The sequence below is a fragment of the Hippoglossus stenolepis genome, chromosome 12 (genome assembly GCF_022539355.2).
Source record: "Hippoglossus stenolepis isolate QCI-W04-F060 chromosome 12, HSTE1.2, whole genome shotgun sequence".
NCBI lineage: Eukaryota > Metazoa > Chordata > Actinopteri > Pleuronectiformes > Pleuronectidae > Hippoglossus > Hippoglossus stenolepis.
In genome coordinates this window covers 4,076,162-4,102,784 of record NC_061494.1, presented here as the reverse complement: position 1 = coordinate 4,102,784, position 26,623 = coordinate 4,076,162, and the positions used below count along the sequence as shown (strand labels likewise).

Sequence of the window (26,623 nt, the reverse complement as noted above, 5' to 3'; positions counted from 1 at the left end):
TCCCAATATAATCATCCTATATGTTTTAAATGGAAAGTTTTATAACTTTTATAAGTGTGTTAGACACTTTGGACTGTTTAACCTTCGCCCTTTACACTGCCAGGACTTTTTTTCTTCCTTCTTTCCTTTTCTGCCACACAACCATGTCAACACACTGTAGATGTTACAGAAAAACTTCAATGAGTTCTGTACGTTCCACCAATTTTTCCCTCCCTCGACACTTCCACTTTTGAATTCCTCCATCTTCCCCTCTGTTGTGCATATTTTTGTGCAATACCCATGTACACAGCACAAAAAAAGCACAGGCACACAGAGCAAGACGGAACCGTGTGTCTCTGTAAAGTACCCACATCTCTTTAATGCCAGTCTGCGTGCTGCCCAGAAAAAATACACCATTCAACCAGTTACAAACACTGGAATTTCAGAGCGCATAAAGGAATGCTGTAAGAGTGAAGTCATTGGGCTTGTTTAACCACTTGGCTAAATCTCTACTCAAGAACAGAAAGAGATCTGACAGATACAGAGCAATACGGGAAGCCGAGGGATTCTTTGATCTTTATTTTATGGTCTTTCATGATTGCCACAGGAACAGACAAGATACACTCTGTGCCTGGCCCAACATTTGATTCAATTTCTGTGAAATAGACAAAGATTGGTGTTTATTTGGCCACGTATTGAGATTGGTTTTATTTATTAAAACTTTAGGATTTTAACAAGAAATAGGAAAAGAGATCACATTAGTCCGGTTTTAGCGTCTTTACACTGGCTTCCAGTATCCCTGAGGATTGATTTTAAAATTGTTTTACTTGTTTTTAAGTCTATAGTCTATATGTTCCAAACCGTTCCCTCAGGTCATCTACCGCGGGCTTGCTCAATATCCCAAAAACGAACTATAAAAAGTTTGGGGAAGCAGCTTTCTCTGGCTATGCACGAAAGGTTTGGAACAAACTCCCAACACACATCAGACAAGCTTCTTCTGTTCATAGTTTTAAGAAACAACTCAAGACCTATTTCTACTATGTTGCTTTTAATTGGTCTTCTCTGTTTTATTTTTATTCTTTCATGTTTTTGATTTTATTGTAAAGCACTTTGAGCTGCATTTTATGTATGAAAGGTGCTCTATAAATACATTTATTATTATTATTATTATAAAGATCATTTTTTCAGTATTTCTTGAAAGGTCCTTTATTGCCTTTGACCCTCCTATGACATGAAATGTCACAGGTGCATTGCACAAACCCTAAATACCAGGGCCATCCTCAGCGCGGGGTCTTCCCACACACAGCGACATCTCAGGCCAGCACTTTGGATTCCCACCTTTCCCCGGAGATTCTAACGCCATCATGAACAGCAGCATGTCACTCTCACACCTACACTACGGCTTGCACCCGCTGTTAGAGTGACAGCTCTGTACGCACACACTCACACACCCACACACACACCCAAAACTCTTGACATCAGGGCTCCCTCCTAAACCCACAGCATACACCTCTGCACTCACTGCCTGCGCTCAAGAGCAGCTCTCTTCACCGCAGCACAGTCACAAGCGGCCCCCTCACAACCGTCACTATGGGGTTAACTGAACACTTGGCTGGATTCTGGGCGCTGGTGGAAGCCCAAAGGGGAATCCATCATCAAATGAAATTCACATGTCTATATGTCAAATCTCAGGGCTGCTCCATAACTAATAAATGAAGATTGATGTAGGATAGGACAGTGCTCATTGTGACTAGATAGTGTTTGTATTTGTATTTTTTAATTTAGGACCATAAGCATTATGTTTAGCAGACAGGTCTCCATCTCCTGCCAGTGGTTTGACTGTGTGAAATGATCTATTTTGGATCGGTGTGGGTTAAATGTAATGTCTTTCTTAGAATGCAATTTCAGAGAGTAACAGTGAAGCATTAATGAAGGCGATGAAGAGGCTTTATAGGACAGAGGGCTTCCATGGATCATGGTTACATGATAACTGTAATCTGTTTATTCAGTTTTACATCTGAGCTTGAGGTGCAGGATGGACAGGCAAACAATGAAGTCCAAACCTCAGCACAGCAGCGTTAATGTTTCTCTAGAGTCAAATCACACTAATGAAAACCTATGTTCTTTGTTATCCACACTGTATAGAGTTCAACAGGCTGGTTGTGGAAGTATTCATTCATTTTCTGAATAGAGATTTTGATTATCAGCCATAATATTTTGAATCATCCGAGGTAGACTTGCCACAAACTATGAGATTGTGAAACAATGTCATATGTTCCTGTAGAAGCCACAAGTCAACAGCCTTTAAGAAAAACGTGTTTTATTCATGATATCAATGAAAATCCTACTACATCCATAAACATGCACAAACGCAAACATGATAAGTGAGACAATTGAAAAGAAAATTTATAAACAATTTTATTAATAAATAAAATGTAAATGTGAAATCGATCTAATAAATCTCTTATCTAGGGACTAATGAAGTGATACTGCTGACAAATATAATATGCGGCTTTTCCAGTTTTTGTCAGTGTGAAAGAATTTGTGTGACAATTCTTTATACTGAATCTCTGGTTGGTTAATCAGATTTTCTGTCCTCCATTATGAGACCAAATCTAATTTAATTCCACATTTTGAAAAGCCTCTTATAGACACATTAAAAGAGAATGCTATGTTCTATTCCCTGTTTCCTTAACTTTATATTGCATGTTTACATAGTATTACTTTCCTCCTGTCCATTTTTGGCTGTCCTCTTTACTGCTGTAGCAAATCTCCCCGGTGTGGGACTATTATCTTATTTTATCTCTATTATTGTAGGTGCGTTGCCTTTTCTGCTAAGTTACAGCACCCTCTGCTGGACTGAAGTGTAAAGTGCGGCTTATTTTACGGCTCATTTTACGGCTCAGGCCTTGTAAATCGAGTGTGAAATATTATTAATGCATGTGTGTATTTTAAGTTAGTGAAGTGTATTATAGTGTTTTTTTTTATTAAATTAATTAATTACAGTGACTGCTGCATTTATATGATAAAGTCACGTCACACATGTTCCTGTAACGACAAGCACAGGTGGTGCCTTCAGGAGCTGATGTGAATATGGGCATTCATTGCCACCCTTATACTTCCTTTATATCTTTTTGGAGATTGAAATCTCTAAAGTCGTGTAAAGATCGAACACACAACATTCAGGTCAAAACAGGTTTAAACAGAGCCAGTGTTGCGTAAAGTCTTGTATAGTCCACACAGTCCACACGCAGAGCACGAGTGGCGGTGTCAGGAGGAGAGAATTACGAGGAGCCCTGGAAGGCAGCAGCAGAAACAGTGTCTGACTGTTCCGTGTTATTTTTACACGTTTGTCTCATAATGGACTCACAGCCTCCCCCAAAGCCGTGGGAGAGACGGGCTCCAGGGATGATGTCTGCGCCTGTGAACTACAGGTAAACGCGCCTTTAGCCGCGGCAGCTCGCTCGCCATCTTGGAACCTGCTCGGTGTTTACTGGCTGCAGCTGGTTAGCTCTGGTTGCTAGCTAGCTAATGCTGAAGTTGTTGCACGAGAAACCAAAAAGTAAAGACTATGGCGGGAATGACAAGTTGTTATCTAGCAGTCACACACTTAGGCAAACTGTATCCTCTGTATAAATTGTATCCTCTCAGTCTACTTAACTAGCTAAAGACTCGAGTCCGGACAGCTAACTTCTGAGCTAGGCCCAACGAGGCCCTGTTATGTTCAGGCCCTGGGGTTTCTTTACAGACGTCACCTGTACGTCCTGCTTCTCTGTTTCTTTACGTGATCATGAATGTAAACACTGTAGAGTACATCAGACTAAACATAGATGAATTGTATTTATAATTGTAGGTAATATTTAACACGATAGTCACATTATATTAGATCTTCTCTGCTTACTCGTGAGCCATCAGATTCAACATGTTACCTCATTGGTTGCAATTGTAGTTTCATACCAATAACGTTGTGTGTTGGGTTTGAACAAATCCTAAAATCTTGTTTCAAATCGTATTGTTTTTCGTACGAGTTAACCCTGAGGGTTGTTTTGAACATCCTGTTAATGATTAACCTAATGCCTGTTGTAGGGTAAGTCACACATCAGTCACATGGCTAATTTAATTTCTTATCTTGACCTTTCTATCTTATAGGTCTGCAGACTTTGGACGAGCCTTAGGGCCCTCCACTTCTTCCGGCCCTCCTATCCTGACCAGGATGGTGCCCCCAGTGCCCGCTCGTCCTGTCCAGCATCCCGTCCAGCAGTCCTACCGTCCATCCTACAGCCCTTTTGCCTCATCTTACAGCCCCTATGGGAGCTCCATGTACAGCGGCTACAGCCCCTACAGCTACGGGGGTGGTGGTGGCGGCTATGGCCAGGGAGGGTACAGTCGCCTCTCCCACCAAGAAGACGTGGCCCCCAGCAGGTTTGTGCAGCAGGCAGAGGAGAGCAGCCGCGGTGCCTTCCAGTCAATCGAGAGCATCGTTCAGGCCTTTGGCTCAGTTAGCATGATGATGGACGCCACCTTCTCTGCCGTGTATAACAGTTTCCGTGCCGTGCTGGACGTAGCCAACCACCTAACGCGGCTACGTACTCACCTCACCCGAGTCTTGTCAGCCTTTGCTCTGGTGCGAACATTGCGTTACCTCTACCGACGGTTACAGAGGCTGCTGGGGCGGAGGTCAAATGCAGATGTTGAGGACTTATGGGCAGACAGTGCTACTGATGCCCTTGCTACGAATGCATCCCCAGGGCTTGGAGCAGGGATGGAGGAACAGACTGTCAAATCTTGGCCAATCTTTCTGTTTTTTGCTGTGGTTCTGGGCGGACCTTACCTCATCTGGAAACTGCTAAGCTCCAGCCCTAGCCCTGAAGAAAATGGTGAGACTTTCAGCACATTTAAGATTTGCTACTCGTAGATGAGATAATGCCTTCCCAAGTTTTTATATTAGAGCTTGACCCAAGTGGATTCCTTTGGGGTTGATACCAATATATTGGCCTTTATAATTGATATTGATTCCCAAGATGTCATTATTACAACCGTATGATGAAGAAGACTGAATTTGTTATGAATTATTATAAATAAATAACCTATTAATACTATAAACTATTAATAATAAACACAAAACTGTTACTTTATATATTCGATCATCAGCTCTCACCTCGAGACATCAAACCCTATGACTGCAGGTGGTTTTCCATACACAATGACACCTGTTTTTATCAGTTACTTGGAATGAAAACTTGCACCATCTTGTTGCACATAGGCAAACAGATGAGGACCATATGTCTAGATAGTATCAGTTAGACAACAGCCTCTGATCACTGGGAAAATACTAGAAAATATGCGAGAACTACATCACTTGTACCAAAGGCAGCCATTACTCTACATATGTTCTACGTGTTTGATTAAAACATAAATATTTCTCAAATGATATTCTATACATGGTTAGAAAGTGAATCTCATAGTATTGGTGTATCCAGCCAGTCTTTTACTCCAAACAAATAAACATCTTTAATGCTTCTTTATTTAGCCACCGACTGGGCCAGTGGAGAGGATGACCATGTAGTGGCCAGAGCAGAGTACGACTTCACTGCTGCGTCTGAGGAGGAGATTTCTGTTCGGGCGGGGGACATGGTCAACCTGGCCCCTAAAGGTGAGAGAGCTCCTTAGTGACTGAGGGCCATTCTTTTCTGCTCTCAGGTTTCCCCCACAGGGAAATCTTTGAATGTTTCTTGGTGCATTCAACCTTTATGTTCAATGTTGCAAATCAGTGAACACATTTTACAGATGTATTAGATTGGGGTAAGATTAATTTTTTAGGCTTTCATCTGTTTTTCTGATCTATTAACATTTTCTGAGTTGATTCTTAAAAAAAAAAATGTCGTAGCACACAATATACAGTATATATTGATAACATGATATTTCCTCCATGTCGATGAGCTCAGACCTTTTATTCTCTCTTGTGTGCAGAGCAACAGCCCAGGGTGCGCGGCTGGCTGCTAGCCAGCGTGGACAGTCAGACCACAGGGCTTGTCCCAGCCAACTACGTTAAGGTACTTGGTAAGAGGAGAGGCCGTAAGCACGCAGAGATGGAGAGGCTTTCTCAGATCCAGCAAGCAAACACACACGCCTCCCAGACGGCCTCGTCTTCACACCCACAACCAAATCCCACCCAAGGCTTCACCCCAGGCCCTGGGTCGGCCTCCACCTCGCCTTCCTCAGAGGAGCTGCTAGAGTCAGTGTACAGAGAAGCACCAGCTGCCTCCAGTGTGCCCTCCTGCACAGTGCTAAACATTAATGAGACAATAGACTTGTGAGGTTTACGCATATGTACATACCGCTACATGCAGGTCTGTGTGGGCTCATAACATGCATCTGCTCAGTCCGTACTTGTTAGAAACGTTGAACTAATAATCAGCTGACAATAGATTATTGGAGAAACATCATGGACCTCACCAAGAAGCTCAAAGTACTTTATAGATTCATCTATGATGATTCAAATCATCTAACATAATCGGAGCCTTTACTAAGGTCATTGGTCAGAATAGGTTCTTAAAATCATGTCTCATACAGAATATTATGTCAAGATTGAAATAGATTGAGACAGAAATTATTTTAATGTTTAAGTAAATGAGGTGCACTGATGTATCACCTGTGTGACGGTGTAAAAACAAAGCCAGGGTGTTTGGTTTGATACTGTAATGATGTAACATTGTGTTTGGTCTGGACTTTACACTGTTTTCTCTGTGAAGCAAATGGGATTTGATTCATCCAGGTTGAGGGGCTAATTTAGCAAGTTTCCAACAGTTCACAGGATGAAATTTGTAAAAAAATATTTAATAGTAATTTTGAAAATAAATATATTTCCAAATGATCTGGCCATTGTGATCTATCTATCTATCTATCTATCTATTTCACAGCACTATTGCCAATACACTAATAAATTGATGTCCAAGTATGTATTGTTATACATAAACTCAAATGGAACTAGGGCTACGTTGTAGCACTGACGGGCCCGAGCACAGGCATTTTCAAGCCTGTTGCGGTCGGTGGAGGGAGCGATCAATGACCAAGCGCACGTCTCCGCGTTGCATGCGTTTTGCGCACTGCGGCAAGGACAAACACTTCACTTCCTGCGTCCGTCACGAGTTGCGATCCTTGCCTGCTAATTGCTCATTACGGTCCACGCTATCAATTGCACATCACACTGTGAAAATTGTATGCAAATCGAATGATAGTTGTAAAACAAAGCTTACTTACTGTTGCCATTAGGTGGCGCCATCAATATTATTACATACAGACTAATAGATCTTTTCAAGTAGGGGCTCTGATGTAGCGTGAGCAATTTTGTGTCAATTGGACAATGTTACAACAACTTAATTTTCACACTGATCAGTAGGTGGCGCTATGACCCTGCACTAATATTAATATATGGATGTGTTCAGGTCAGGATTGTGATCATAGGTCAGTAGTTCGGAGCCGGTTGGATAATGCATAGTGGATTCACAAAGTACTTCCTGTTTCATGGCGAATCAGTAGGTGGTGCTATGACACTGAGGAAATATTGACACATAGAGCTGTTCAGGCTTGGTCTCTGATCATGAGACAGCAGTTTGGCGGTGATAGGACAATGCACACTGTAGTTATGACAACATCTTCTCCTTTGGCGAAGGATGAAACTTCGCCGCACCTCAATGTTTACACGGTTTGAGGAAATGTCACAATTCTGATCATGATCCAATGACTTGACTGAGCTCTTTTGAGCTGTTTATTGTAAAGCAGCCAGGAGCAGTTCATCAAAGTATAAAACATGTCACTTCCTGTAGCCAGCAGGTGGCGCTGTGATTTTAAGTCATGATTTCTGTGTAGATGTCATCAGGCCGGGACTCTTGTCTTACATGTCTAGTTTGGACTCGATTGGACCAAATATGTCTGAGATACAGAACCTCATGTTTTGATGGCGTGTAAACAAAATTCTACGCCTCGCCACGGTCACACCGTGTGACGAAAAATCGATCTTTGAGGTAGTTTTCATCTCCATCTTGTTGTGATGACACTCATCTCCATATGAAGTTGATCGGATGAAAGCCCTGGGACAAGTACATCAAAGTAAAAATGTGGAAAATGGCCAATATGGCCACTAAAGTCAAAATGGCGGGCTTCCTGTTGCTTTTTTCCCATTGCACCTTTGACCTTTTTTGTTTGTCTGGTCATGATACACCTGGGCTACGATTTTTGTGAAGATTGGTGAAAGCTAACTGAGGGGCTTTTCCATAGATGGCGCTGTTGAGCCATTTTTCCACGCCCATTTCAAATTACTCCAGAATACAATTACTTTTTGGGGTTTTGAATTCCCTGCAAACTTTGGTAACAATTTGAGCATGTCTAGGCCCTGAAAAAGCCCCAAAAGGGAAATACAAATCCTTCGAAATACAATAGGGCCTCCCACCGGAGGTGCTCAGGCCCTAATTATTTTATGTCTTGTCTAGTTAGCAAAATTACACAAATACTACTGTGCAGATTTCCATGAAACTTGGTGGAAAGATGTGGTATGAGTCAGGGAAGACCCATTTCATTTTGGTGCAGGTCCAGGAATTAGTTTCACTTTCTTTAACATCATGAGGGCATTTTTCTATTTCAATGTTCTTTTGCATTTCAAAACCATTTCCGTTGATTTCTCAAAGAAAAATGAATGGCTCTTGATGAAAAAACATTCACGGTTAGGGGACTGATATTTAGGAGAATGTGCAACTTGATGCAGATCTAAATGTCACACTTTCAAAGTTCTAAGGAGGATTCAGTGCAGAATTATTATTATTGTCCTTATCATTATTGTTGTTAGAAATAGAGGTATTAATATTACTATAAGTAGTAGTAGTAGTTTAATTCATATGAAACGATGATATTTTGTTCTCATGTGACACTTTTAAAGGTCTTAAGGAGGATCTCCTGCACAAACAGCAGGTTTACGACCTCTGTCTCTAAGCAACAGGACGCCTGAACCTGCTGCAGTGCGACAACAGGGACGAGTCACCGCTGCAGATCCGACTGCGCATTTATTCAAGAGTTTATTCGTTTCTATTCCAGGACTCGTTCACTAAGTTTGTATGTTCACAGAACAGCTGTGGACCACACGCGTCTTTTTCTACCGAGTTTAAAATGTGTGACACTTCCTACTTTAGCTTAGATGATAGCTGGAGCTAATGCTGCCTTCAAGGACTGTCGGGATTTGTACAGCTGCGTTAGTCTATTTGAGGCTGAATTTTGAATATGTTCATTAAATATTGATAAGAGACTTCAGTCTATTTCCACTGTTTCTTAAATATCTTACCGTATAACTATTTTATTCTTGCAAAAATTCTCTCCTCTGAGACATTAGGGATTACATAGTTTATGGCGGTTATTATTACATAGTTATTATTTGGGTGAAACAGCAGCACAGAAACAACTGAGCAACTTTAACAGCAACAGTCGTGACGCACGCTGTGGGCTGGAGATCGGGAGTTTTACGAGGAGTCCTCGAAGGCAGCAGATGCTGTCCCGCAAAGTTAGCTAGCAATGGAGGCAGAGAGCCGGTAGAGGAGGAGAGGACCGCAGCATCAACCTCACACACCGACATGACAGCCGCTGAAGCCTAGGACCGAGAACCACACGACGGGGGAGGACGGACTGTGACGACAAGTGAGTGAACAACATGTCCTCCGTGTGTCTGAGTGAGGGGTGTGGAGAGAAGCAGCTGGTTGTTATGTGACCCGCCAGCAGCAGATGTTGATGGAGCAGGAGGACAAGAGGGGCTCGGCCTGCCCCTTCACCACCGCTGGATGTGCGTGATACACGTGCACCCGCAAATGTGCAGATGTTATAAATGATGTGACTCATCGTATGTCCAGTCTGACAGCACTGAGCCATCAGGATGTCATGGCACTGACAATTATCAGTACTTTGACTTCTAGTGATGCGTTACTCAGCAGTGGGTCACCAGACAGAACCAGTGAATAGACAAAACCAGTGAATATACAGTGGAGAGATTATTTCTCTGTATTTATATATTGCTTCTCTTGTCTTGATGAAAATTGTTTACACTGCAGGTTATTGTCCTTCACCCATTCATTCATACTGTGCATCTATGGGCAGCACTTTTTCTATGAGGGGCAATTCAGGGTTCAGTGTCTTGCCTCAGGATGCAGATGGGAAAGACTGGGATCGAACCATATACCTGCTGGTTAGAGGACGACCGCTGTACCCTCACTGCCGCAGTATAAGAAATTCTAAGTCCTAAGCCTGATTTTATTTAATTATTTATTATTCCTTATATGAAACAGTAAATGGTCTTTTCATCCGGCACAGGATTCTTTACTATCTTCTGCATGACACACTTGTGTAAGAGCCAGCACTTCACTGCACATCCAAGGACAAGGCAAGATGTCCTGAATTGCTTGTCACCACCAAAATATTGTTTTGTTTTCACATCTCATGCACGTGATGTGTTGTGAGTTCATCTGCAGGTGCCGCATTAAATCCCAGAAAGACCTGTGTGGACTTTGCTCCTTATTCCTCAGAAATCTCCAACACAAAACAGTAACAAGCTGCTTTACAAGTTCAAAATAAACAATTGAGGGCAACACAACAGGAAACGATAAAAAAGCTATTAGAAGATCACACACCATTATGTCACAAATACAAAAATAGAATAGAAAAAAGTTTCCCAAACGAGAAAATGGTAAAAGCTAGATAAAATGATGAAAATAGTCAGATCAGAGCCAGGAGAAATGACAAAATGTGTCTTTAAGAGAGATTCAAAAGAGTTAAAGAGTTTACCAGACAGATCTCCTCAAGGTGATTGTTCCAAAGAGAGGGAGCCCTGACAGAACAGGCCTGATCGCCTTAAAATTCAACAATTAAATCTTTTAATTGACTAGAAGCCAGTAAAGAGAAGCTAAAGTCGGAGGGATATGCTCTCTTTCAGTAGATTTGGTGAGAAGTATGGCTTCTGCATTGTAGACGAGCTGTAATTTATGTAGTTTAGATTAATCTGAGTTTGTTTTTGTAATATTTAAATACGTTGTGTTAATTTACCATTTGAAGGTCAAAGTCGTATGGATATTTAACTTTATGGAAGCTGGCTGAAGTGAAAGTAAAAGTGAGTCCCCTCCACTGTCTGCATTCAAAGTCGTGTTGCATGAATCAGTATCGATGCAACACCCTGTGAATAGTGCCGTAAGAATAATTAAATATTATGGCTGCCACTGCTTACGTACCACACCTCACTTGAGGTAGGGGTGGTCCTGTACGAAAATACAATCATGAATAATTTGGATAAGAATTGCATCTCACCCTTTATTTTAATTATCGATTATATGGTGATTATTTTCTCAATCCAACAATTTCTCGTCTGAGCTAAAAAGAAATTCAGAAAATGGAGACAAAAGGTTCATCATGACTTTCTAACCCCTTTGTTTTCAAACAGTCCACAGACCAAAAGATATTCAGACTGTGCATCAGTCTTGCTTGAAATGAATGAAACAATTAACAAGATAGTTCATTCAGATCAGCCAACCAATCATTTCCAGGCTGATTTGGATGTGAGGGTTGTTCATTGTAGACTCACTGCCACTTGTTTCTTATCTCTGTCTCTGTAGAGATGAGCCGCTACTGCTCGGACAACAACAACTTCCCCTATGACAACAACGTCCTGGTTTTGGACATGGTGCTGGGCTCTATGTGGGGAGTACCCCAGCCCATAAACTGGGACAACGTCGCCAAGCTGGTCCCAGGATTCACTCCCAAGGAGGTAACGTCAACGTCGGGTGACTGTTTCCATCCATTCACCAATTATCCCATGACTTAGTAACACAAGGTTAGTAACACAAATGTTGACATTGCTGTGATCTTGCAGTGTGCCCGTCGATTTGAGGAGCTGAAGAACACAGGGGGGTTTCCTCATGTCGACAACCAATGTAATACTCTGACAGAGGGAGGCACCTCCCCTTCAAATGGCCTGTCTATCCTGCTGGACACTGGGGAGACGGTCGACTCAGGAGACAGCCAGAGCAGCAGCAAAGTTACAGGTTGGTCAGTGACAGCCTGAGCAATACAGATTAAAAAAAAAAAAACATTCTTTAGTTTCTGTTCTTGACACTTATTTTCTTTTCTGCTCTTACAGTTTAGTGTCATCTTAGGAATAATTTAAGTTTATTGAATATAATTCACTTGGTTAAAATGTATGTCAGTAGCTGTGTTATTGATGGTTTTCTCTTTTTTGACGTCCAGGCTCTAAATCGACACTCTCAGGAAGGAATGGGGGGGGTGTGGAGAAGAAAGAGAAACGAGTGTCAGTAGATGAGGACGACCGACCTCAGAAGCCAAGAGAGTAAGTGGTAGTAACTCTTAGTCCTTACAAGGTGCTGCTCTCCAGAGCAGTGAGGCCAGCTAACCTAGATAAAAGTGTGGATCGCTCAAACATACAGATCTGCTTAAAGTGAAACTCACCCCCTGTCCACTTGAAAATAGGATTTAAAAAGTTTGCAGGTTTACATAGTTTTATTTAGTAGAATGCTTTAATGACTGACTGTATTGCAAAAAATAGATGCAAACTTTTCTTCCCACAGTCCCAATATGGTCATCCACGTGTGTGATGAGACTAAGAACCTGAAGCAGGACTTCACGTGTCCCAGAGATCTTCTCGTTAAAGAGATGCGTTACTTCGCTGAGTACTTGTCTGTGGACGCCCAGAGATGGGAGGAGGTGGACATCTCAGTGCACTGTGACGTGCAGATCTTCGACTGGCTCATGAACTACGTCAGGAGGAACTCCGCAGGAGAGGGGAACAGGGACAAACCCCGGCTCGGTAAACTTCCCCAGAAAAACTGTAAAACCACATCAGACACAACGTTATTCCTCATGGCAACGCCTGAGCTGTCACTCTCAGCACCTGTTGGTGTGAATCAGTGGATGGTGCTTGATTTCTTGGTTGGTCATGTGGTGTGTGTGTTTGCTGGGCCACTGGCTGTGTGTTCTGTGTTGTTTGTCGGTTGTGGGGTTTGCTTGGTTGGTCATGTGGTGTTTGTCCATTACAGAGCCCAGCAATGTGATCTCAATCCTGATCTCCTCCGAGTTCTTGAAGATGGATACGTTAGTAAGTGTTGTGACGCTTGATGCCAACTGTGTCGTTGTCCTTCGGGCCCCTTGTTTTTCAGATGCACTGCACAGAATTGTTCTTGTAAAATTTCTCTTTTTCATATTTACATTTATATTTATAATACAAATAATTGGATGTTTTGCATCTTATAACTTCTCCTGAAACAGGAAAAACAAGAGACCCATAGATAGTTGATGTTGCATGGATGTTAGTGTTAGTGTAGATTTTCTTTTGCCTCCAGGAGTTTAAGTTCTAGTAGAGGAGCTAAAACTGTAGCAGTGTTGTTTAATGTGTTTGTGAAGGTGGGATCATATGAATGTTACAGTCCAAGTCGAAGGCTCTTGTAAAAGCGGTTTACCTTTTTTATTGCTTAGGTGGACGAATGTATCCAGTACTGCTACAAATACATGAGCGCCATCGTGGCTACACCCTGCAACATGAACTGCATCAACAGCAACCTGGCCACACGCATCGCCGAGTTCTTCAGCCACAACGAGGCGGACGACATCAGGGACAAAAAGGACAAGTTCAAGAGGTGAGTGTAAACAACCAACACAGTGTTCAGTCAGTGTGTGGAGAGAGTGTGTGGCTGAGCTCCGTGAGGAAAACAAACAGAGAAATGACTCAAAAGCATAATATCACAACTATCCTTCCTGAGTTGATTCCGTTGTTTCAAAAAACAATCACCACTTAGTCATGTTATGCAGAAAATTGGAGAGTGGGGAATTAGTATTGGAACAAGAATGGCACTCTGTAGAGCACGTAGCTTTGCCAAGGGCCAATAGTCCCGATAAATTCAATCAAGCTGCACCACATTTCACACCATCATAGATATCGGTCCCCTAATTATGCTTGAATTTATTTTAACAAGATTATTCTCTGGGACATTTGTTAAAATGTTAAAAGACACTTTCTATCTTGCAATGTTAAAGAAAGTGAAAAATAAAAATCCTGGACTGCCCCCTGATCCAGATCTTTGCCAACATTGAAAGGGTTCTTTCTTGAACCATGACCAATGCTCCCACTAAGTTTCGTGGAAATTCGTTAAGTAGTTTTTATCGTAGTCCTGCTGATAAACAAATAAACAAACAAACGCACAGACTGGGGTGAAAAAATAACCTCCAGAGGTAAATATATGTATATATACTGTATATATATATGTATGTATACAGCCATCTGTCAGGAGAATCTGTTGTGGAAAAATGTATTCACAGTTTTTACTGCAGTAAAAGTACCAATACAACGGTGTGAAGATACTCAATGTCACACTGATGATAGAACTCACTCTGTACAGAAATATAATATTAAAAAAATTACAAATTATATGTATGAATATTTATTCCTGTAGCTTTAATCATGGAATTAGAAGTGACTCACTCTTGAAACTTTGCTATTTTGAAGCAGTTTTTGTTTGTGGTATTAAAACGTAAAGAAAAAAACAATAAACAGAAAAAACATGTTTCAGTAAATTGGTTGAAGTGGTGTATATGTGATCAGTCGACAGTGTGTGGAAACTGTCCTGCACTGATGTTAGATGAATTATTCTTATTACCGTCTGCTCCGGTTCAGAGTGTATTTGATTGAACGGTGATCAACAGCCATTTCTCGCAGCATCTGAATGGCACCGAGTAGGTGATACAACAGCACTGTGTGGGAATTAAATATAGTTCTATATTTGTCCTCTGCATTACAGTGCAATAGCAAACAATATTTGATTGTTTTTTCTCTTTATTTCCTTTCACCTTAAAAGCAAGTTGTTCCAGAAGAAAATTGAGCGTCTCTTCGATCCCAGCTATCAGAGCAGAGATTCACCGGGCAACGCCTCGACCCTCTACAGGTGAGCAGGAAGCTTCTTGGTTTCCTCACGTTTCCTTCAGTCTGTTACCTTAATTCGTTTGACTGTTATTGTCTGTCGTACGTGTGTTGGATCCCAGGTGTGGTTTGTGTGTGAAGATGCTGACCAAAGACACAGAGAGGAAGATTTGTTGTGTTCCAGGGAAAATCAACATCGACGCTCAAGGAGAAATCATCTATACCCACACAAGGTATAGTAGCACTCGTTCATTATGACTCCGCTTCACATGTATGAGGACATGATTCATGTAATTGTGTGTGTGTGTGTGTGTGTGTGTGTGTGTGTGTGTGTGTGTGTGTGTGTGTGTGTGTGTGTGTGTGTGTGTGTGTGTGTGTGTGTGTGTGTGTGTGTGTGTGTATTTGCAGACAGAAGAGTTGGGACGTGCATGATTACATCAGTGGACTATATGAGGAGCTCAAGTCCTGGGTCCTGGTTTACTGGAGAATCTGGGGTACAATCAACTACCTCACCTGCTCCCGGTGCCAACAGGTGTAGTGTGTGTGTGTGTGTGTGTGTGTGTGTGTGTGTGTGTGTGTGTGTGTGTGTGTGTGTGTGTGTGTGTTCAAATGATCAAATGAGGAATTTAAGAGTGTGACTCTGATATAAATCAAGAACATGCTCAAGGAGAAAATTTGAGATTTATTCTATGAATCTGACATATTTATCATGTACATTTTGTGTGTTGTGTGTTGTGTGTGTGTGTGTGTGTGTGTAGTTGTTTGTCTGTGCAGAGCTGACCCACTGCAAGTACCACCAAGACAGTGTGCTGTACCCTGGCCCTGGTGCTGAGAAAGGCTTGCATGGTGCAGGAATTTATCCCTGCTGCAACCAGAGGGTTCTCCGCTTCGACCCCACTGGAATTCCCAAGGTATGGACCACAATTCAATGGAAACTAATACAGTGCCCATTCCAAACGGGCCTGTTTGGAATGTGCCGTTAGCTTGGCCTGTGGTGATGCTGGTCACAGGTTTCTTTGTGATTTTGTAAAAGTGATGTGCAGCAGAAGATCCCTGATGCTGCTGCACTAAGAGCTGTTCACCTGTTTGTTCAAATTTTATCACAATTGCAAATTGCCCAACAGTTGACACTGCACTTCACTGGACCCATTCATGCCGAGCGTGAAGCCATCAAGTTGAACAGTGTTGAGTTATGCGAGCTACAGACTGACAGAGATTTCTGGAACTATTAGGTAGATGTTGCCAAGTTACTAATGTTTGATGAAAACCTTTAGAATGGCTTTTATTCATAAAATAAATCTACTTTGTTAGTAGAATATTTGCTTGACCAACAAATCAACCCACGTGCTTTTTGCAGGCTCCATCATATGATTAGTAAAACAGGTGGACTCAGTAATGGCTGCCCTGTCAGTGTTTAATATAACCGTCATTTGAACTTTTGTTTTCTTGCTGCTCATTTATTCACGTCTGCAGTCAGCGTCCAAGCTGTGACCAGTTACATTTGAAAACTTGACTTGCAGTCTGCTGCACATTCCAGCTGCAAATGTCTGTACGAGTGGCAAAGAGGAGGACACTCAGTTACTTTGACATAAACCATGAACGTGGAAGTTTTCTAGTGCTGCTTCAACCTGCTGCTGCCTTTGCTGTGTAGGATTCTTGTAAACGGAGGAAATCATCATATGCTGCATCATATGTGTGTGTCTGTGTTTGCAGGGCTGTAAGATGCGAGACCACATAGTGAACCTACCTGATGAAGAGAACTGTGATGAGGTGACCTCAGCTCAGACCAGAGTCCTCAATGACCTGCTGCTGCACAGAGACGCAGTGTGTGTGTCCAACACACCACCGGTAGATGGGTGAGCAACAATTCTTCTTTTTCTCCCAGTGTGTAATTGTTTTAAAGCAGCGTTGTTGTGAGAGGGCAATGCAGTCCTCTGATGATGTGTGTGTGTGTGTCAGTACTGAGGAGAGTCCGTCCAGTGCAGAGAAGGTTCAGGACTGTGATGTTCTCTTGGAGCCAACACTCCTCGGACCTCTGAGAGGAGACGGCAGCACTGTAAGTCCCCCTCTCTCTGTCCGTCTGATGCTTTTCATCTGTTCACCTTTGTGTCTCTGCCTCGGCTCTTTTCCTCCCTCTGACCTCAGCTACTTTCTCTTTCTTACCAGTTTTCCCTCTTGAAAAACTGGAGTCTGCAGCTGGTAGGACTTTTCCCTCATTCCCTTCATTACACAGTGTCTGCTTCTAACCTGGGATTGTTCATTTTGTTAGAAGGGAACTGTAGATGGGGCTTTTACTGAGATCTTTTGTTAGATCAGTCAAAATGTCGGCTAATGTCAGATTCATCAAGCAACTGAGTGGTAATGTGTGTGACCTCTCAGAGGCACCAGTCTCTTCTGTCAGAGGACGAGGAGTACACCACGGGGTCAGAGGTCACTGAAGATGAGGTGGGGGATGAAGAGGAGCTGTCCAAGAAACAAGGTGAAATAACAGTGTACTTTTATCCTGATGCCACACAGAAGTTTTATTTTAAAGTTAAGAGATCATTTTATATAGGACGTGGTTAGCTTAGCATTTGTCCAAGCAAACAGGAACTATTTTTGTTGGTGTATTCCCTCAACACTTTAGTGCAGATGTGAAGATAAGACTCCAGATGAAACTTTTACTTTAGACAAATGAAACAAATCAGTTTTTGTCGTCTCATTCTTCACAAAGCTTCATGCTAAGATAATATATTCTCCCTGATAATAACATCAACTTATAGTATAATATGTGTGTGTGTGTGTTTATGGTTAGTTCAACTACTCTTTTTAATTGATTTTGATCAGCAGTCAAAATAAGTATTAATTGATTTTATGATAGATGAAATACAGACAAGCTTTTCTTTTGGTATTTTACTCTATACTAGAATGACTAGAATCATAACTTATAGTTACAACTAATATTATTCATATTTAACTTTCTGTTTAACCATTTAAGAATTTAAAAATCACAACTTTGACTTCACTTCTCCTCATCAGCAGTTAAAGTGTTAGTTTGACAAAAATATCTAAATGGGTAGCAATGGGTAAAAAAAAAGGATAATTGTTTGTCTCGCTATTTTTTTAATTTTTTTTTCCTATCACAAATATACTGTCATGTCATACATGGGAGTAATCCCCCTCGCCTCATCACAAATGTCATGTTTGTTGGTGTTTCAATGAATTTTGGTTCCATTGACTTGTTGTAGTTTAAATGATTAAACTGTTTATAGCACTTCATCACTGCTCCACTCTCACTCTGCATTTTATCATTTCATTGTTGCAGTCTTTGCATTTTTAAGACTGGAAAATATAACAGTTGCTGTGTTTGTCCAGCAGGTGGCGTCAGATGCTGTTGATATATGTTTGGTTTCTCTCTCTCCAGCTGCTAAGAAGGCAAAGAAGGCCCACAGACCTCTGAAGAAACAAATGTCCTCTCCCAACTTCCAACGCAAAGACAAACCAGAGAAAGTGAGTCAGTGATTTCATTAATATTCAGTCCACACTCCTCAGTGGAGTAAAACCCTGCAGAGGGAAACCTGGACGTGTTTGGTCTTTAATTCAGTGTCAGGAAGCTGCACAGAAAAAGTTCTGTAACAGGGTGTGTCAATTATGGAACAATATTGATATAGAACTTGGTTTTCACAGTATAGTCACTTATATTTGATATGAAGTTAGATATACAATATTACTACGGAGTATCAGGGCCATATGAAGAAACAAATATTCTGAGATTTCGAGAAGAAAATTTGTAATATTACAAGAATGAAGTTCTGATTTAATGAGAAAAAGGCATAATATTCTATGAATAAAGAATATTTTAAGGAAATAAGCAGCAAGGAGAATTTGTGCTCAACAGAGTTTCACTCCTTCTGGATCCCAAATCTTGAACCAATCTCATGTCCTGCCCATGTGACCACTGGTTTCTTGCACAGTAAAGTCCTGATACTTATAATATGTATGTATTTAGTTATTTGTGAAACTTAAACTAAAGTATAACTTAACAAAATGCTGCATATTCCTCTCGCAAATGTACAACTTTATTCCTGTAATAGTAACACTTTACTAACGCAAATTTACAACTTTATTTTTATAATATTGTGACTTTATTTATTTTCCCTTTAAGTGGCCCATCGTACAATATACATGAAGTTAATTCAAGCTAAATAATTCATCTTGAAAGAATTTGAACTCACAGTTGTCTCTAATATTTATGCATGACTGCTCTAAAACATCTGCCTAAAGTGACACAGTTGACAAATTCAACCATGAACTGCATTTTAACTTCTTCTTGTTTATTCCTGCTCAAACAACACGGAGCAGCTGGAACAGTAGTTTACGCTTTAATGTCTGAAATCCTGAACTCTTCTGTTTTTCTTCCCTCTCAGTCACAGACGAGGGACAACACACCATTCGTGTGAGTTCATCTGCAAACACCATCATCCTCACACACATTCCTCTCACACACTTGTGTATCTGCTGCAGTAATTACGTGCCTGACGCTGTTAGTGCTGCTTCTCAGTGCTCGTGTTGGCCGTTTGAATGAGCCGGGCCTGACGCTGGTGCCTGTGGTGTGTGTTTTGCAGAGTGAGCGTTCAGAAAAGTAAGTGGGACAGCTCTCGCTCCATGCGCTACAACCAGGACGCTCAGAGAGAAGAAGGTAAAGGAGGCGTCCACAGGAAGTCAATGTTATTAATACTTCTATATTTTTAGGCATGTCAAGTATGTATTATCTATTCTTAGCAGAATGAGTCCTACTTGATTATTTTATTATGACATTTACAACTGTCCAGTTGTGGTCAAAGTCACTGTTACCTCACAAAACATGTATGTGGCCAAATAAACAGTATTTGTCATAAACATGTCAGGAACACAGTGGGAAGTCCCATCAAACATAAACCTTCACTCCCTTTGATCTCTGTGGTCTCTGTGTTCACTGTGACGTTAGGTTTTGTGAATTTATCAGGAATGTGAGTTGGGAATTTCATTACATCTGGCACAAACATTTACATGAATATTTCAGTTTTAGAGCACATCACTTGTGATCTTTGGAGAAACTGCTGGCCGACTTCTATTCAGAAAATTCCAGGGTTGTGTTTTAGTCTGGACAGAAACAGACTTTTGGAAACAATCATTGTGGAGATAGAAACGTATTCAATAATTCAAAATTCAATCAATAATTATCACAATGCAATTTTCATCAATAGCAATAAAACACAGGTTCATTATATATAGATATAATACTTAAGCATTGTGTAAGCACTGTGAGGAGTTATAACATATAATTGATTGACCTCAGATTTGTAAAATGTTTTGTTGTTTATCAAGTGTTTGTCAAGCTTCACTCAGGAACTTTTAACTTAAAAATATAATAATGGGACATTTATCGTGATGATTATCGATGTCAACTGACATGAACATTTTTATCTTGATCATATCTTTGACTATATTGTCAAGGTCAAAGGTTAAGGTCACTGTGACTTCACAACACACTGTTTTGTAGATAACGACAAAATGCACTAAGTACCTTTTATTATGTTCCCTGAAAGTCTTCACTAAATATTTAGAGATGAATAAGACATGAATGTAAACTGTTTAGTTCTTCTCTTCACTGTTTTATCGTCTTTATGAACCAGACCAGCGTCGCATGGTGGAGATCATCGGCCACCTGACGAAGACCAGGTTTGGAGACCAGGAGCAGAGCAGATCTAAGGACACTAAAGAGGTGTGTGTGTGTGTGTGTGTGTGTGTGTGTGTGTGTGTGTGTGTGTGTGTGTGTGTGTGTGTGTGTGTGTGTGTGTGTGTGTGTGTGTGTGTGTGTGTGTGTGTGTGTGTCTGCTGATAGATACGGTATGTATGGCAAGTGATCACATGTGTAGAATCACACTGCTGCAGGAAATGTGACCAGGATTTATTCACAGCATGAGGTTGTTGTTGTCAGCACAGTTGTTCTAGTTGTTGCAGCTGCCTGAAGTTGGATTGTTTTTGGACTGTGTGCCTGTTTGTGTGTGTGTTATTGCAGCCTGCAGGGGGAACCTACTCCAGATTGGAAGGGCAGTTTAAGAGTACATCTCAAGCCAGACAGAGTTCAGAGAAGACACCCAGGTTAACACACACACACACACACACACACACAACCACATGTGTACATCTTGTTTGTCATAATCTGACCACATCTTCTTCTGCCTCTTCAGATCTAAAACTCGCTACGCTCAGATCCGGACAACGTAAAGGACGTGATGGGAAGAAGGCCTCTGAGCTGATGAAAAGACAGATCAGAAGAAACGAGGAAGAGGCGAGATCTTCCTGTGAGGAGGAAAGTAACTTCCTACCGGCAGCCCCCTCCAGCACGGCCACCTCTTATAACTGTGGACCCCCTCCCTCTCTGCTTATCTCAGGTGACTATGTATGGATCACCATTAACTGCGTCCTCTATCACTCAGCTCGCTGTGTATTTGTGCAGCTGTGACCAGCCTTGGAAAAACAAGGAGAACTCTGGATCTAGCTCAGCTCTTAGGAAAAGCACGTTGACGACCTCAGTGCTTCTTCAGGATTTCTTTTTCATTTGGAGCCAGTGAAGTGCAGGTTCAACATGAGAAAAGCTGGTTTATGAAGTTGAACTGTTTAGATCCGAATTGTTTAGAGCCTGTGAAGCTTTGAGAGTAAAAGACGATACGAAAAGATCCGACCTCAGATCTGTGACAGCACAGACAGCTCAGCTTGTTTCTGCTCATCACAGCACATCAGTCAGTACATTTAACTCTGCACTAATTCTCATTGTCTAATGTGGCGAAGCGCAGACGTCTGGATTCGACTGATGCTACAATTACTAACAAATGTTTTAACTCCCAGTTCTTATCGAGAGATGTGTAGTCACCTGCATCTGTTCTGGAATGTGAGTGTTCTGTATGACACCGGGACCAATAAAACATGAATGACACTGACCTTCATTTTCTGCTCGTTGTCCACTTGGTGGCAGTATATCACCTCCGGGGGGACGCTGGGACCTCGAAAGTTAACTTTGCCCCAGTTAGACCACAAACTGTCCCCTCTGCTTTCGGCTAACAACCAGGTGATATCACACACTTTTCATCGGGGTGATTTTACTCTTCGCTAACTGTGTCGCTTTAGTTTCTCTTTTTTATTCTTGTGCATGAGACTAAAAGAACAAGTGCAGTTTGTAGAAAGTGTGAAAGTCCTGTGCAGAGGGTTGGTATGTGCCCCTGGGTAGAGGGTCAACCACCCTCTCTGTTTGATAGCCTCCGATCAGTGGGTGTGTTAACCTGGCTCTTCCTGTCTAACTTACTCACAGGGGTATTAATAACCGCTCCTGCCCACAGAGCACACACAGAGCGGGGCATAACGGGGTGTAGAGTGTGGAGAGAGCGGGCTTTTTTTCCTCTGGTGGGCAGGTGGGGGCTCCCCCAGCTGTTCCCTCTTCTCCTCGACAGCGGATGCCGAGAATGGCTGAGGATCTCTGGATCTGGGTCAGGAAGGGAGGGAGGGGTCCAGTTACAGTACAGCCGGACTGAATTATGGTCCCAGAGAGATGGTTAGATATGCAGCATCAAAGCCGACATATGCAGCAGTAATGCAGCAGGAGAGAGAGATGCTGAGTCCACACAAGACCACAGGCAGCCCATGCACAAAGTGGTTTTACTGCTAATAACCACAAAACCCCCTCCCTCCACTGCAGAAGAAGAAAAGGCCTCCGGAAACAAAACTAACAAAGAAACCCACATCTGAGATTTGCAAAAGAAAAATCAACCAACGTCCTAATAACAGGAGTTAATGTGGAGTTTAGAGTCTGACAGCAGATATCTGTTCAGGTCCAGCAGCTTCCTCTCTGGTTGCATCAGAGCCGACAGGTTGTTGGACTGGTGTCAGACGAGTGTTTCAACTTTCACTGGAAAAGCATCATCATAACCTTCACTGTAATACCAGTAAGTTAACAGGGATTAGTGGCCGGCTCGCCTTACACTTCACCAGCCGCAGCCAAACGTGTCTGAGCGGAAGCAGTCGGATGCTGCGGGAACACTGTGTGTACCAAGGGACGACAGTGTGTGTGAGGTGTGTTGGAGTTCAGGTCACAGCTGTCCAGGTGAGTCTAGATCCACATCTGTGATTTACACAGAGACAAACTGTACATAGATGTTATTTCATATTTACTTGTTTAAACCAGAAAGTTTATTTTTGATGGCAACATGCTGTCTTATGTCACAAACAATTCATAACCAATTCTCATAATACTGATGATTCAACTTCAGTATTATATTACTTTTACTTATACTTGTTACTTATATACAGGGCCAGGCTTAAGAGGGTTTTATTTTCATTTTAAGAATAACGTAAAAATGTCAATACTAAAATCTAACTAATTAAGAGATTTTTTTACTTTGTTTACTGAGGATAACATTTTTCGACATTGAAATTAAGTACAAATGTTGAGAATACACTCAAATATCAGACTTCTAACATTACAAAATGCCTTGTGCAGATGAACCGGTGAAGTTTTGCCTTGGAATCAGTTTTAGCTACAGGCAAATTCTTTTTCTTTTAGCTCATAAACCCAGTGTAATAATCGGAGCTCAGTCTTTGGAGAGGTTGTGCAGAAAAGTGTGTCTGTTCATAAGGAGAAACCAGACCAACACTCCCAGGATGCAACACTCTGGCAGCTCACACAAGTCAGTCACTACTCTTAACACAGATGGGTCCATCAAATGTGACATTTAAACTTTTTTTTCACAATAGTATTTTTTTTCCACATCCCAGGATTGTGCCAACACATTATCACTTCATCTGCTTCAGATGTATTCAGACTGAAGGGTCTGAGCTTCATTTCACGCAACACTCAAGTGTAACCTGAACATTAGTTTGAGCTTCTGCCTAGTTTGGACAGTTGATTAAATATTCAGGATTATTTATCTTTTTTTTGTTAGCATTTAAATGTACATCTCAGTACATTTATGAAGAAGTGATGAAACAAATGGTGATAAAATATGTGTCCCTGTCGTGAAATAAAGAAATCTGAGCAGAGGCAGGGTTATAAAATTCTCAACTTTAATCAGTTCAAAAAGCTCACAACAAATGTAACACCTCGAGAAGGGAAATTTGCCATAAGAGATCGGGTACTTATTTGGATTTATACATTCTTTTCCTAATTAAACTCGTTGGCATTTCATTTGCTCTGTGGACAAAAAGCCTTTTGTTTATTTGGACAGAACGCAAACAGGTACAAATGAAAAAAAAATGCAAAAATACAAAATTAAATGTAAACCCAGTTTTATTTTTCATTTTGCTCTAAAGGTAGTGTCTTGAAGCACTACTGCATGGTAAACAATCTAAATTAGTACAATTCAAAATCTTGAAAGCCATCTGAGTTAAACAGGAGTTGTTATAAAGATGCAACCAACCAAGAACCCATAAATACCTCTGCCACGTCCGTAAAACATCCCATTAATGAAGGCTCACAAATGAGCAACAATCCTCTTAGAGGAAAACAAAACGCTGATGTCGACTAGGCGACAGCACACACGCACACACCCACAACAAAAAAGAAATAATAGAATAAAAGGAAAAAAATTTCCCATGGTAGTAAAGATGCTATACAATTGGGATGATATGCACATATTCGGTTTTGCTTTCCCTAAAAACAACAACAAAAAAAAACTCCTGCCGGCAGCAGCCAAACACTTTTTTAAGGTGAAGCAGAACTCGGGAGCCACAGATGCTGAAATATGATTCAGCATCTCTCAGCCTTCATTCATAATCTGTTAGATTCACATTCTCCCACAATGCCGTGGGGCACCAAATAAGCGGCGTGTGTGCCTCCAAAAGAGCCACTTCCTGTCTGTCTCGCCAAAGGTCTAGAAGCCTCTATGCCGACGTGACACATATGGTGTCCTCACAAAAACCCGGCTCAGACTGTATATATAATATATTTATATATAAACAAATATATGAGGGGGGAGGAAGAGCTGAGAAAAAGAACGAGGAAGGTGAAGGGAACAGAACGAGAAATAAAAAAAAAAAAGACAGATCGTAAACGTGTCCTAATCGTTACAACCTCATCATGCAGGTCAGATGGAACGGAGAGCAACGAAACATAAGCTCAGATTGATGCTTCTGGAAAGAGCTCACACAAAAGGTTCCCATAGAAAAATGCAGATTATGTAAAAAGGGCCACAGGGTGACGCGGTTTCATTTACACGTTATTGGCATCGTTTTGGTCAACAAACATCCAGTGGGACGGCCCCGCTCTGCAGAGGGGGAGTGGCCTCCCACCACACTCAAGTGCCTCTCTTGGGTTTTGTTGTGTTTGCTGTGGTCAGGGTTTATTTGTTTGTTTTTGTTTGTTGGTTGTCTGGAGTACTGTACAGTTTGGTTGAGCTGCTGCTCAGTCACACATCTCCTCTGGGATCTCGTGAGGGTTGAGGATGCCCGGCACCGACATCTGGATCTTGTGTTTCTCCTCCTGAGCCTGACGCAGCGACGCCTCCCTCTCCTCCAGAAACAGGTCTGAGGTGTCCTCGCCCGCAAACTCCTGGAAGAACAGCGGAGGAGAAAGAAAGGCTTCAGTCAAACTTCACCTCCATCCATCCACACATCCTACTGTATGATCCTGACTGGGGAAACGACTAATGATCCTTTTGTGATCATTCATCTGCTGATTCATTTTATGGTCAATTGATTAGTTTAAGAAAAATGTCAGAAATATAAAGCTCAATGTGACATCACATAAATCTATTTACTTTGAGAAACAGAAAGTAGAGAAAGTAAATGTTTAACTCATATTTTGTGTCATAATAAATAAAGTTGTTGAGAATTATACCTATTTTACAACAAAATTAGCAGGTAAACACAGGTTTTTAAAGGCAGGAAAACTCGCTTTAAAAGGCGATTGACTCCTTTCCCGTTGCCAGTACAAGTTTGCCTTTCGTTTTTTTCCATCGGTGTGTCATGTTCGACGTCATGAACGCTCTCTCACCTCGCCGCCTTGCCAAATTAGCACGGGTTTCATGTTTCATCACTGCTCATTGAAGCAGGAGCCGATAAAAAACGTGTCTACCTCAAAGTCATTTGACCTGGGAGTGGATGTCGATTGTATTCATTCCAATTGCAGACAAAGGTGAGATGTTAGTGGGTTTGTGACCAGCAGAAAATGGCCTTTAAGTGTTTTCGCTTCAATCCTGATTCCATCTGAAAATATCTTTATTTTGAAATGATCAACACAAATAAAGCGGCACATAAAATGATCTTTCTTTGATCCGGACAGCTGAAAAGTGGCGCCATCAGCAGACAAGAAAGAGTCTACATGTCCTTCAGTGGCTTATCACATCACTGTGTCATACATAGATTTATTCCAACAATAAACTGGCACAGCAGCCACAAACCTCCCATATATTTAGAAGGGAACCTGGCCATGGAGGAAAATGTTATTTCTGGAAACAGCAGCTAACCAGTAAACTATGTAGTCACCGATAACCTCTTTGAGAAGAGACAAAGGCTGAGCAGTCGTAGACTGAGCTTGGTTAGATTCACGTTAATAAACAAACAGAATACAGATACAAGGATGTATTTATACTGTACCTAAGTGGAAAAAAAACTACGGTTTTTCTATTCAAACTCATTATCATGACACCTAGTTGAAATAGTGTGAACTGAAAGTTGTACATG

General features: G+C 41.5%; 3 protein-coding genes across 5 annotated transcripts in view; 2 read left to right on the top strand and 1 right to left on the bottom strand.

The window, feature by feature from the left end:
• Positions 1 to 3,034: 3,034 nt before the first annotated feature.
• pex13 (peroxisomal biogenesis factor 13) lies at positions 3,035 to 6,853 on the top strand. The gene is made up of 4 exons (XM_035173316.1): positions 3,035 to 3,413; positions 4,129 to 4,856; positions 5,510 to 5,632; positions 5,950 to 6,853. The coding sequence occupies exons 1-4, from the start codon at positions 3,340 to 3,342 to the stop codon at positions 6,294 to 6,296; spliced, it is 1,272 nt and encodes a 423-aa protein (XP_035029207.1). The 5' UTR covers positions 3,035 to 3,339; the 3' UTR covers positions 6,297 to 6,853.
• A 2,109-nt stretch (positions 6,854 to 8,962) lies between these two features.
• Positions 8,963 to 21,892, top strand: sanbr (SANT and BTB domain regulator of CSR). Of its 2 annotated transcripts, XM_035173513.2 has the most exons (21): positions 8,964 to 9,660; positions 11,619 to 11,770; positions 11,876 to 12,047; positions 12,250 to 12,349; positions 12,588 to 12,826; positions 13,056 to 13,114; positions 13,492 to 13,652; positions 14,868 to 14,954; positions 15,052 to 15,162; positions 15,338 to 15,461; positions 15,688 to 15,840; positions 16,643 to 16,785; positions 16,889 to 16,985; positions 17,096 to 17,128; positions 17,309 to 17,408; positions 18,333 to 18,418; positions 19,336 to 19,364; positions 19,534 to 19,607; positions 20,584 to 20,672; positions 20,970 to 21,052; positions 21,142 to 21,892. In XM_035173513.2, the coding sequence occupies exons 2-21, from the start codon at positions 11,621 to 11,623 to the stop codon at positions 21,176 to 21,178; spliced, it is 2,127 nt and encodes a 708-aa protein (XP_035029404.1). In that variant the 5' UTR covers positions 8,964 to 9,660; positions 11,619 to 11,620; the 3' UTR covers positions 21,179 to 21,892. The 2 variants fall into 2 exon arrangements, with proteins under 2 accessions (XP_035029405.1, XP_035029404.1); XM_035173514.2 differs by lacking the exon at positions 17,096 to 17,128 and having other exon boundaries at positions 8,963 to 9,660.
• Positions 21,893 to 23,990: 2,098 nt separating this feature from the next.
• The window catches only part of xpo1b (exportin 1 (CRM1 homolog, yeast) b), a 28,321-nt gene continuing 25,688 nt past the window's right edge, over positions 23,991 to 26,623 (bottom strand). For both annotated transcript variants that reach the window (XM_035172121.2, XM_035172120.2), the window contains one exon: positions 23,991 to 25,490. In XM_035172121.2, the coding sequence (XP_035028012.1) occupies positions 25,344 to 25,490 (147 nt within the window). In that variant the 3' untranslated portion in view covers positions 23,991 to 25,343. The remainder of the gene's footprint in view (positions 25,491 to 26,623) is intronic.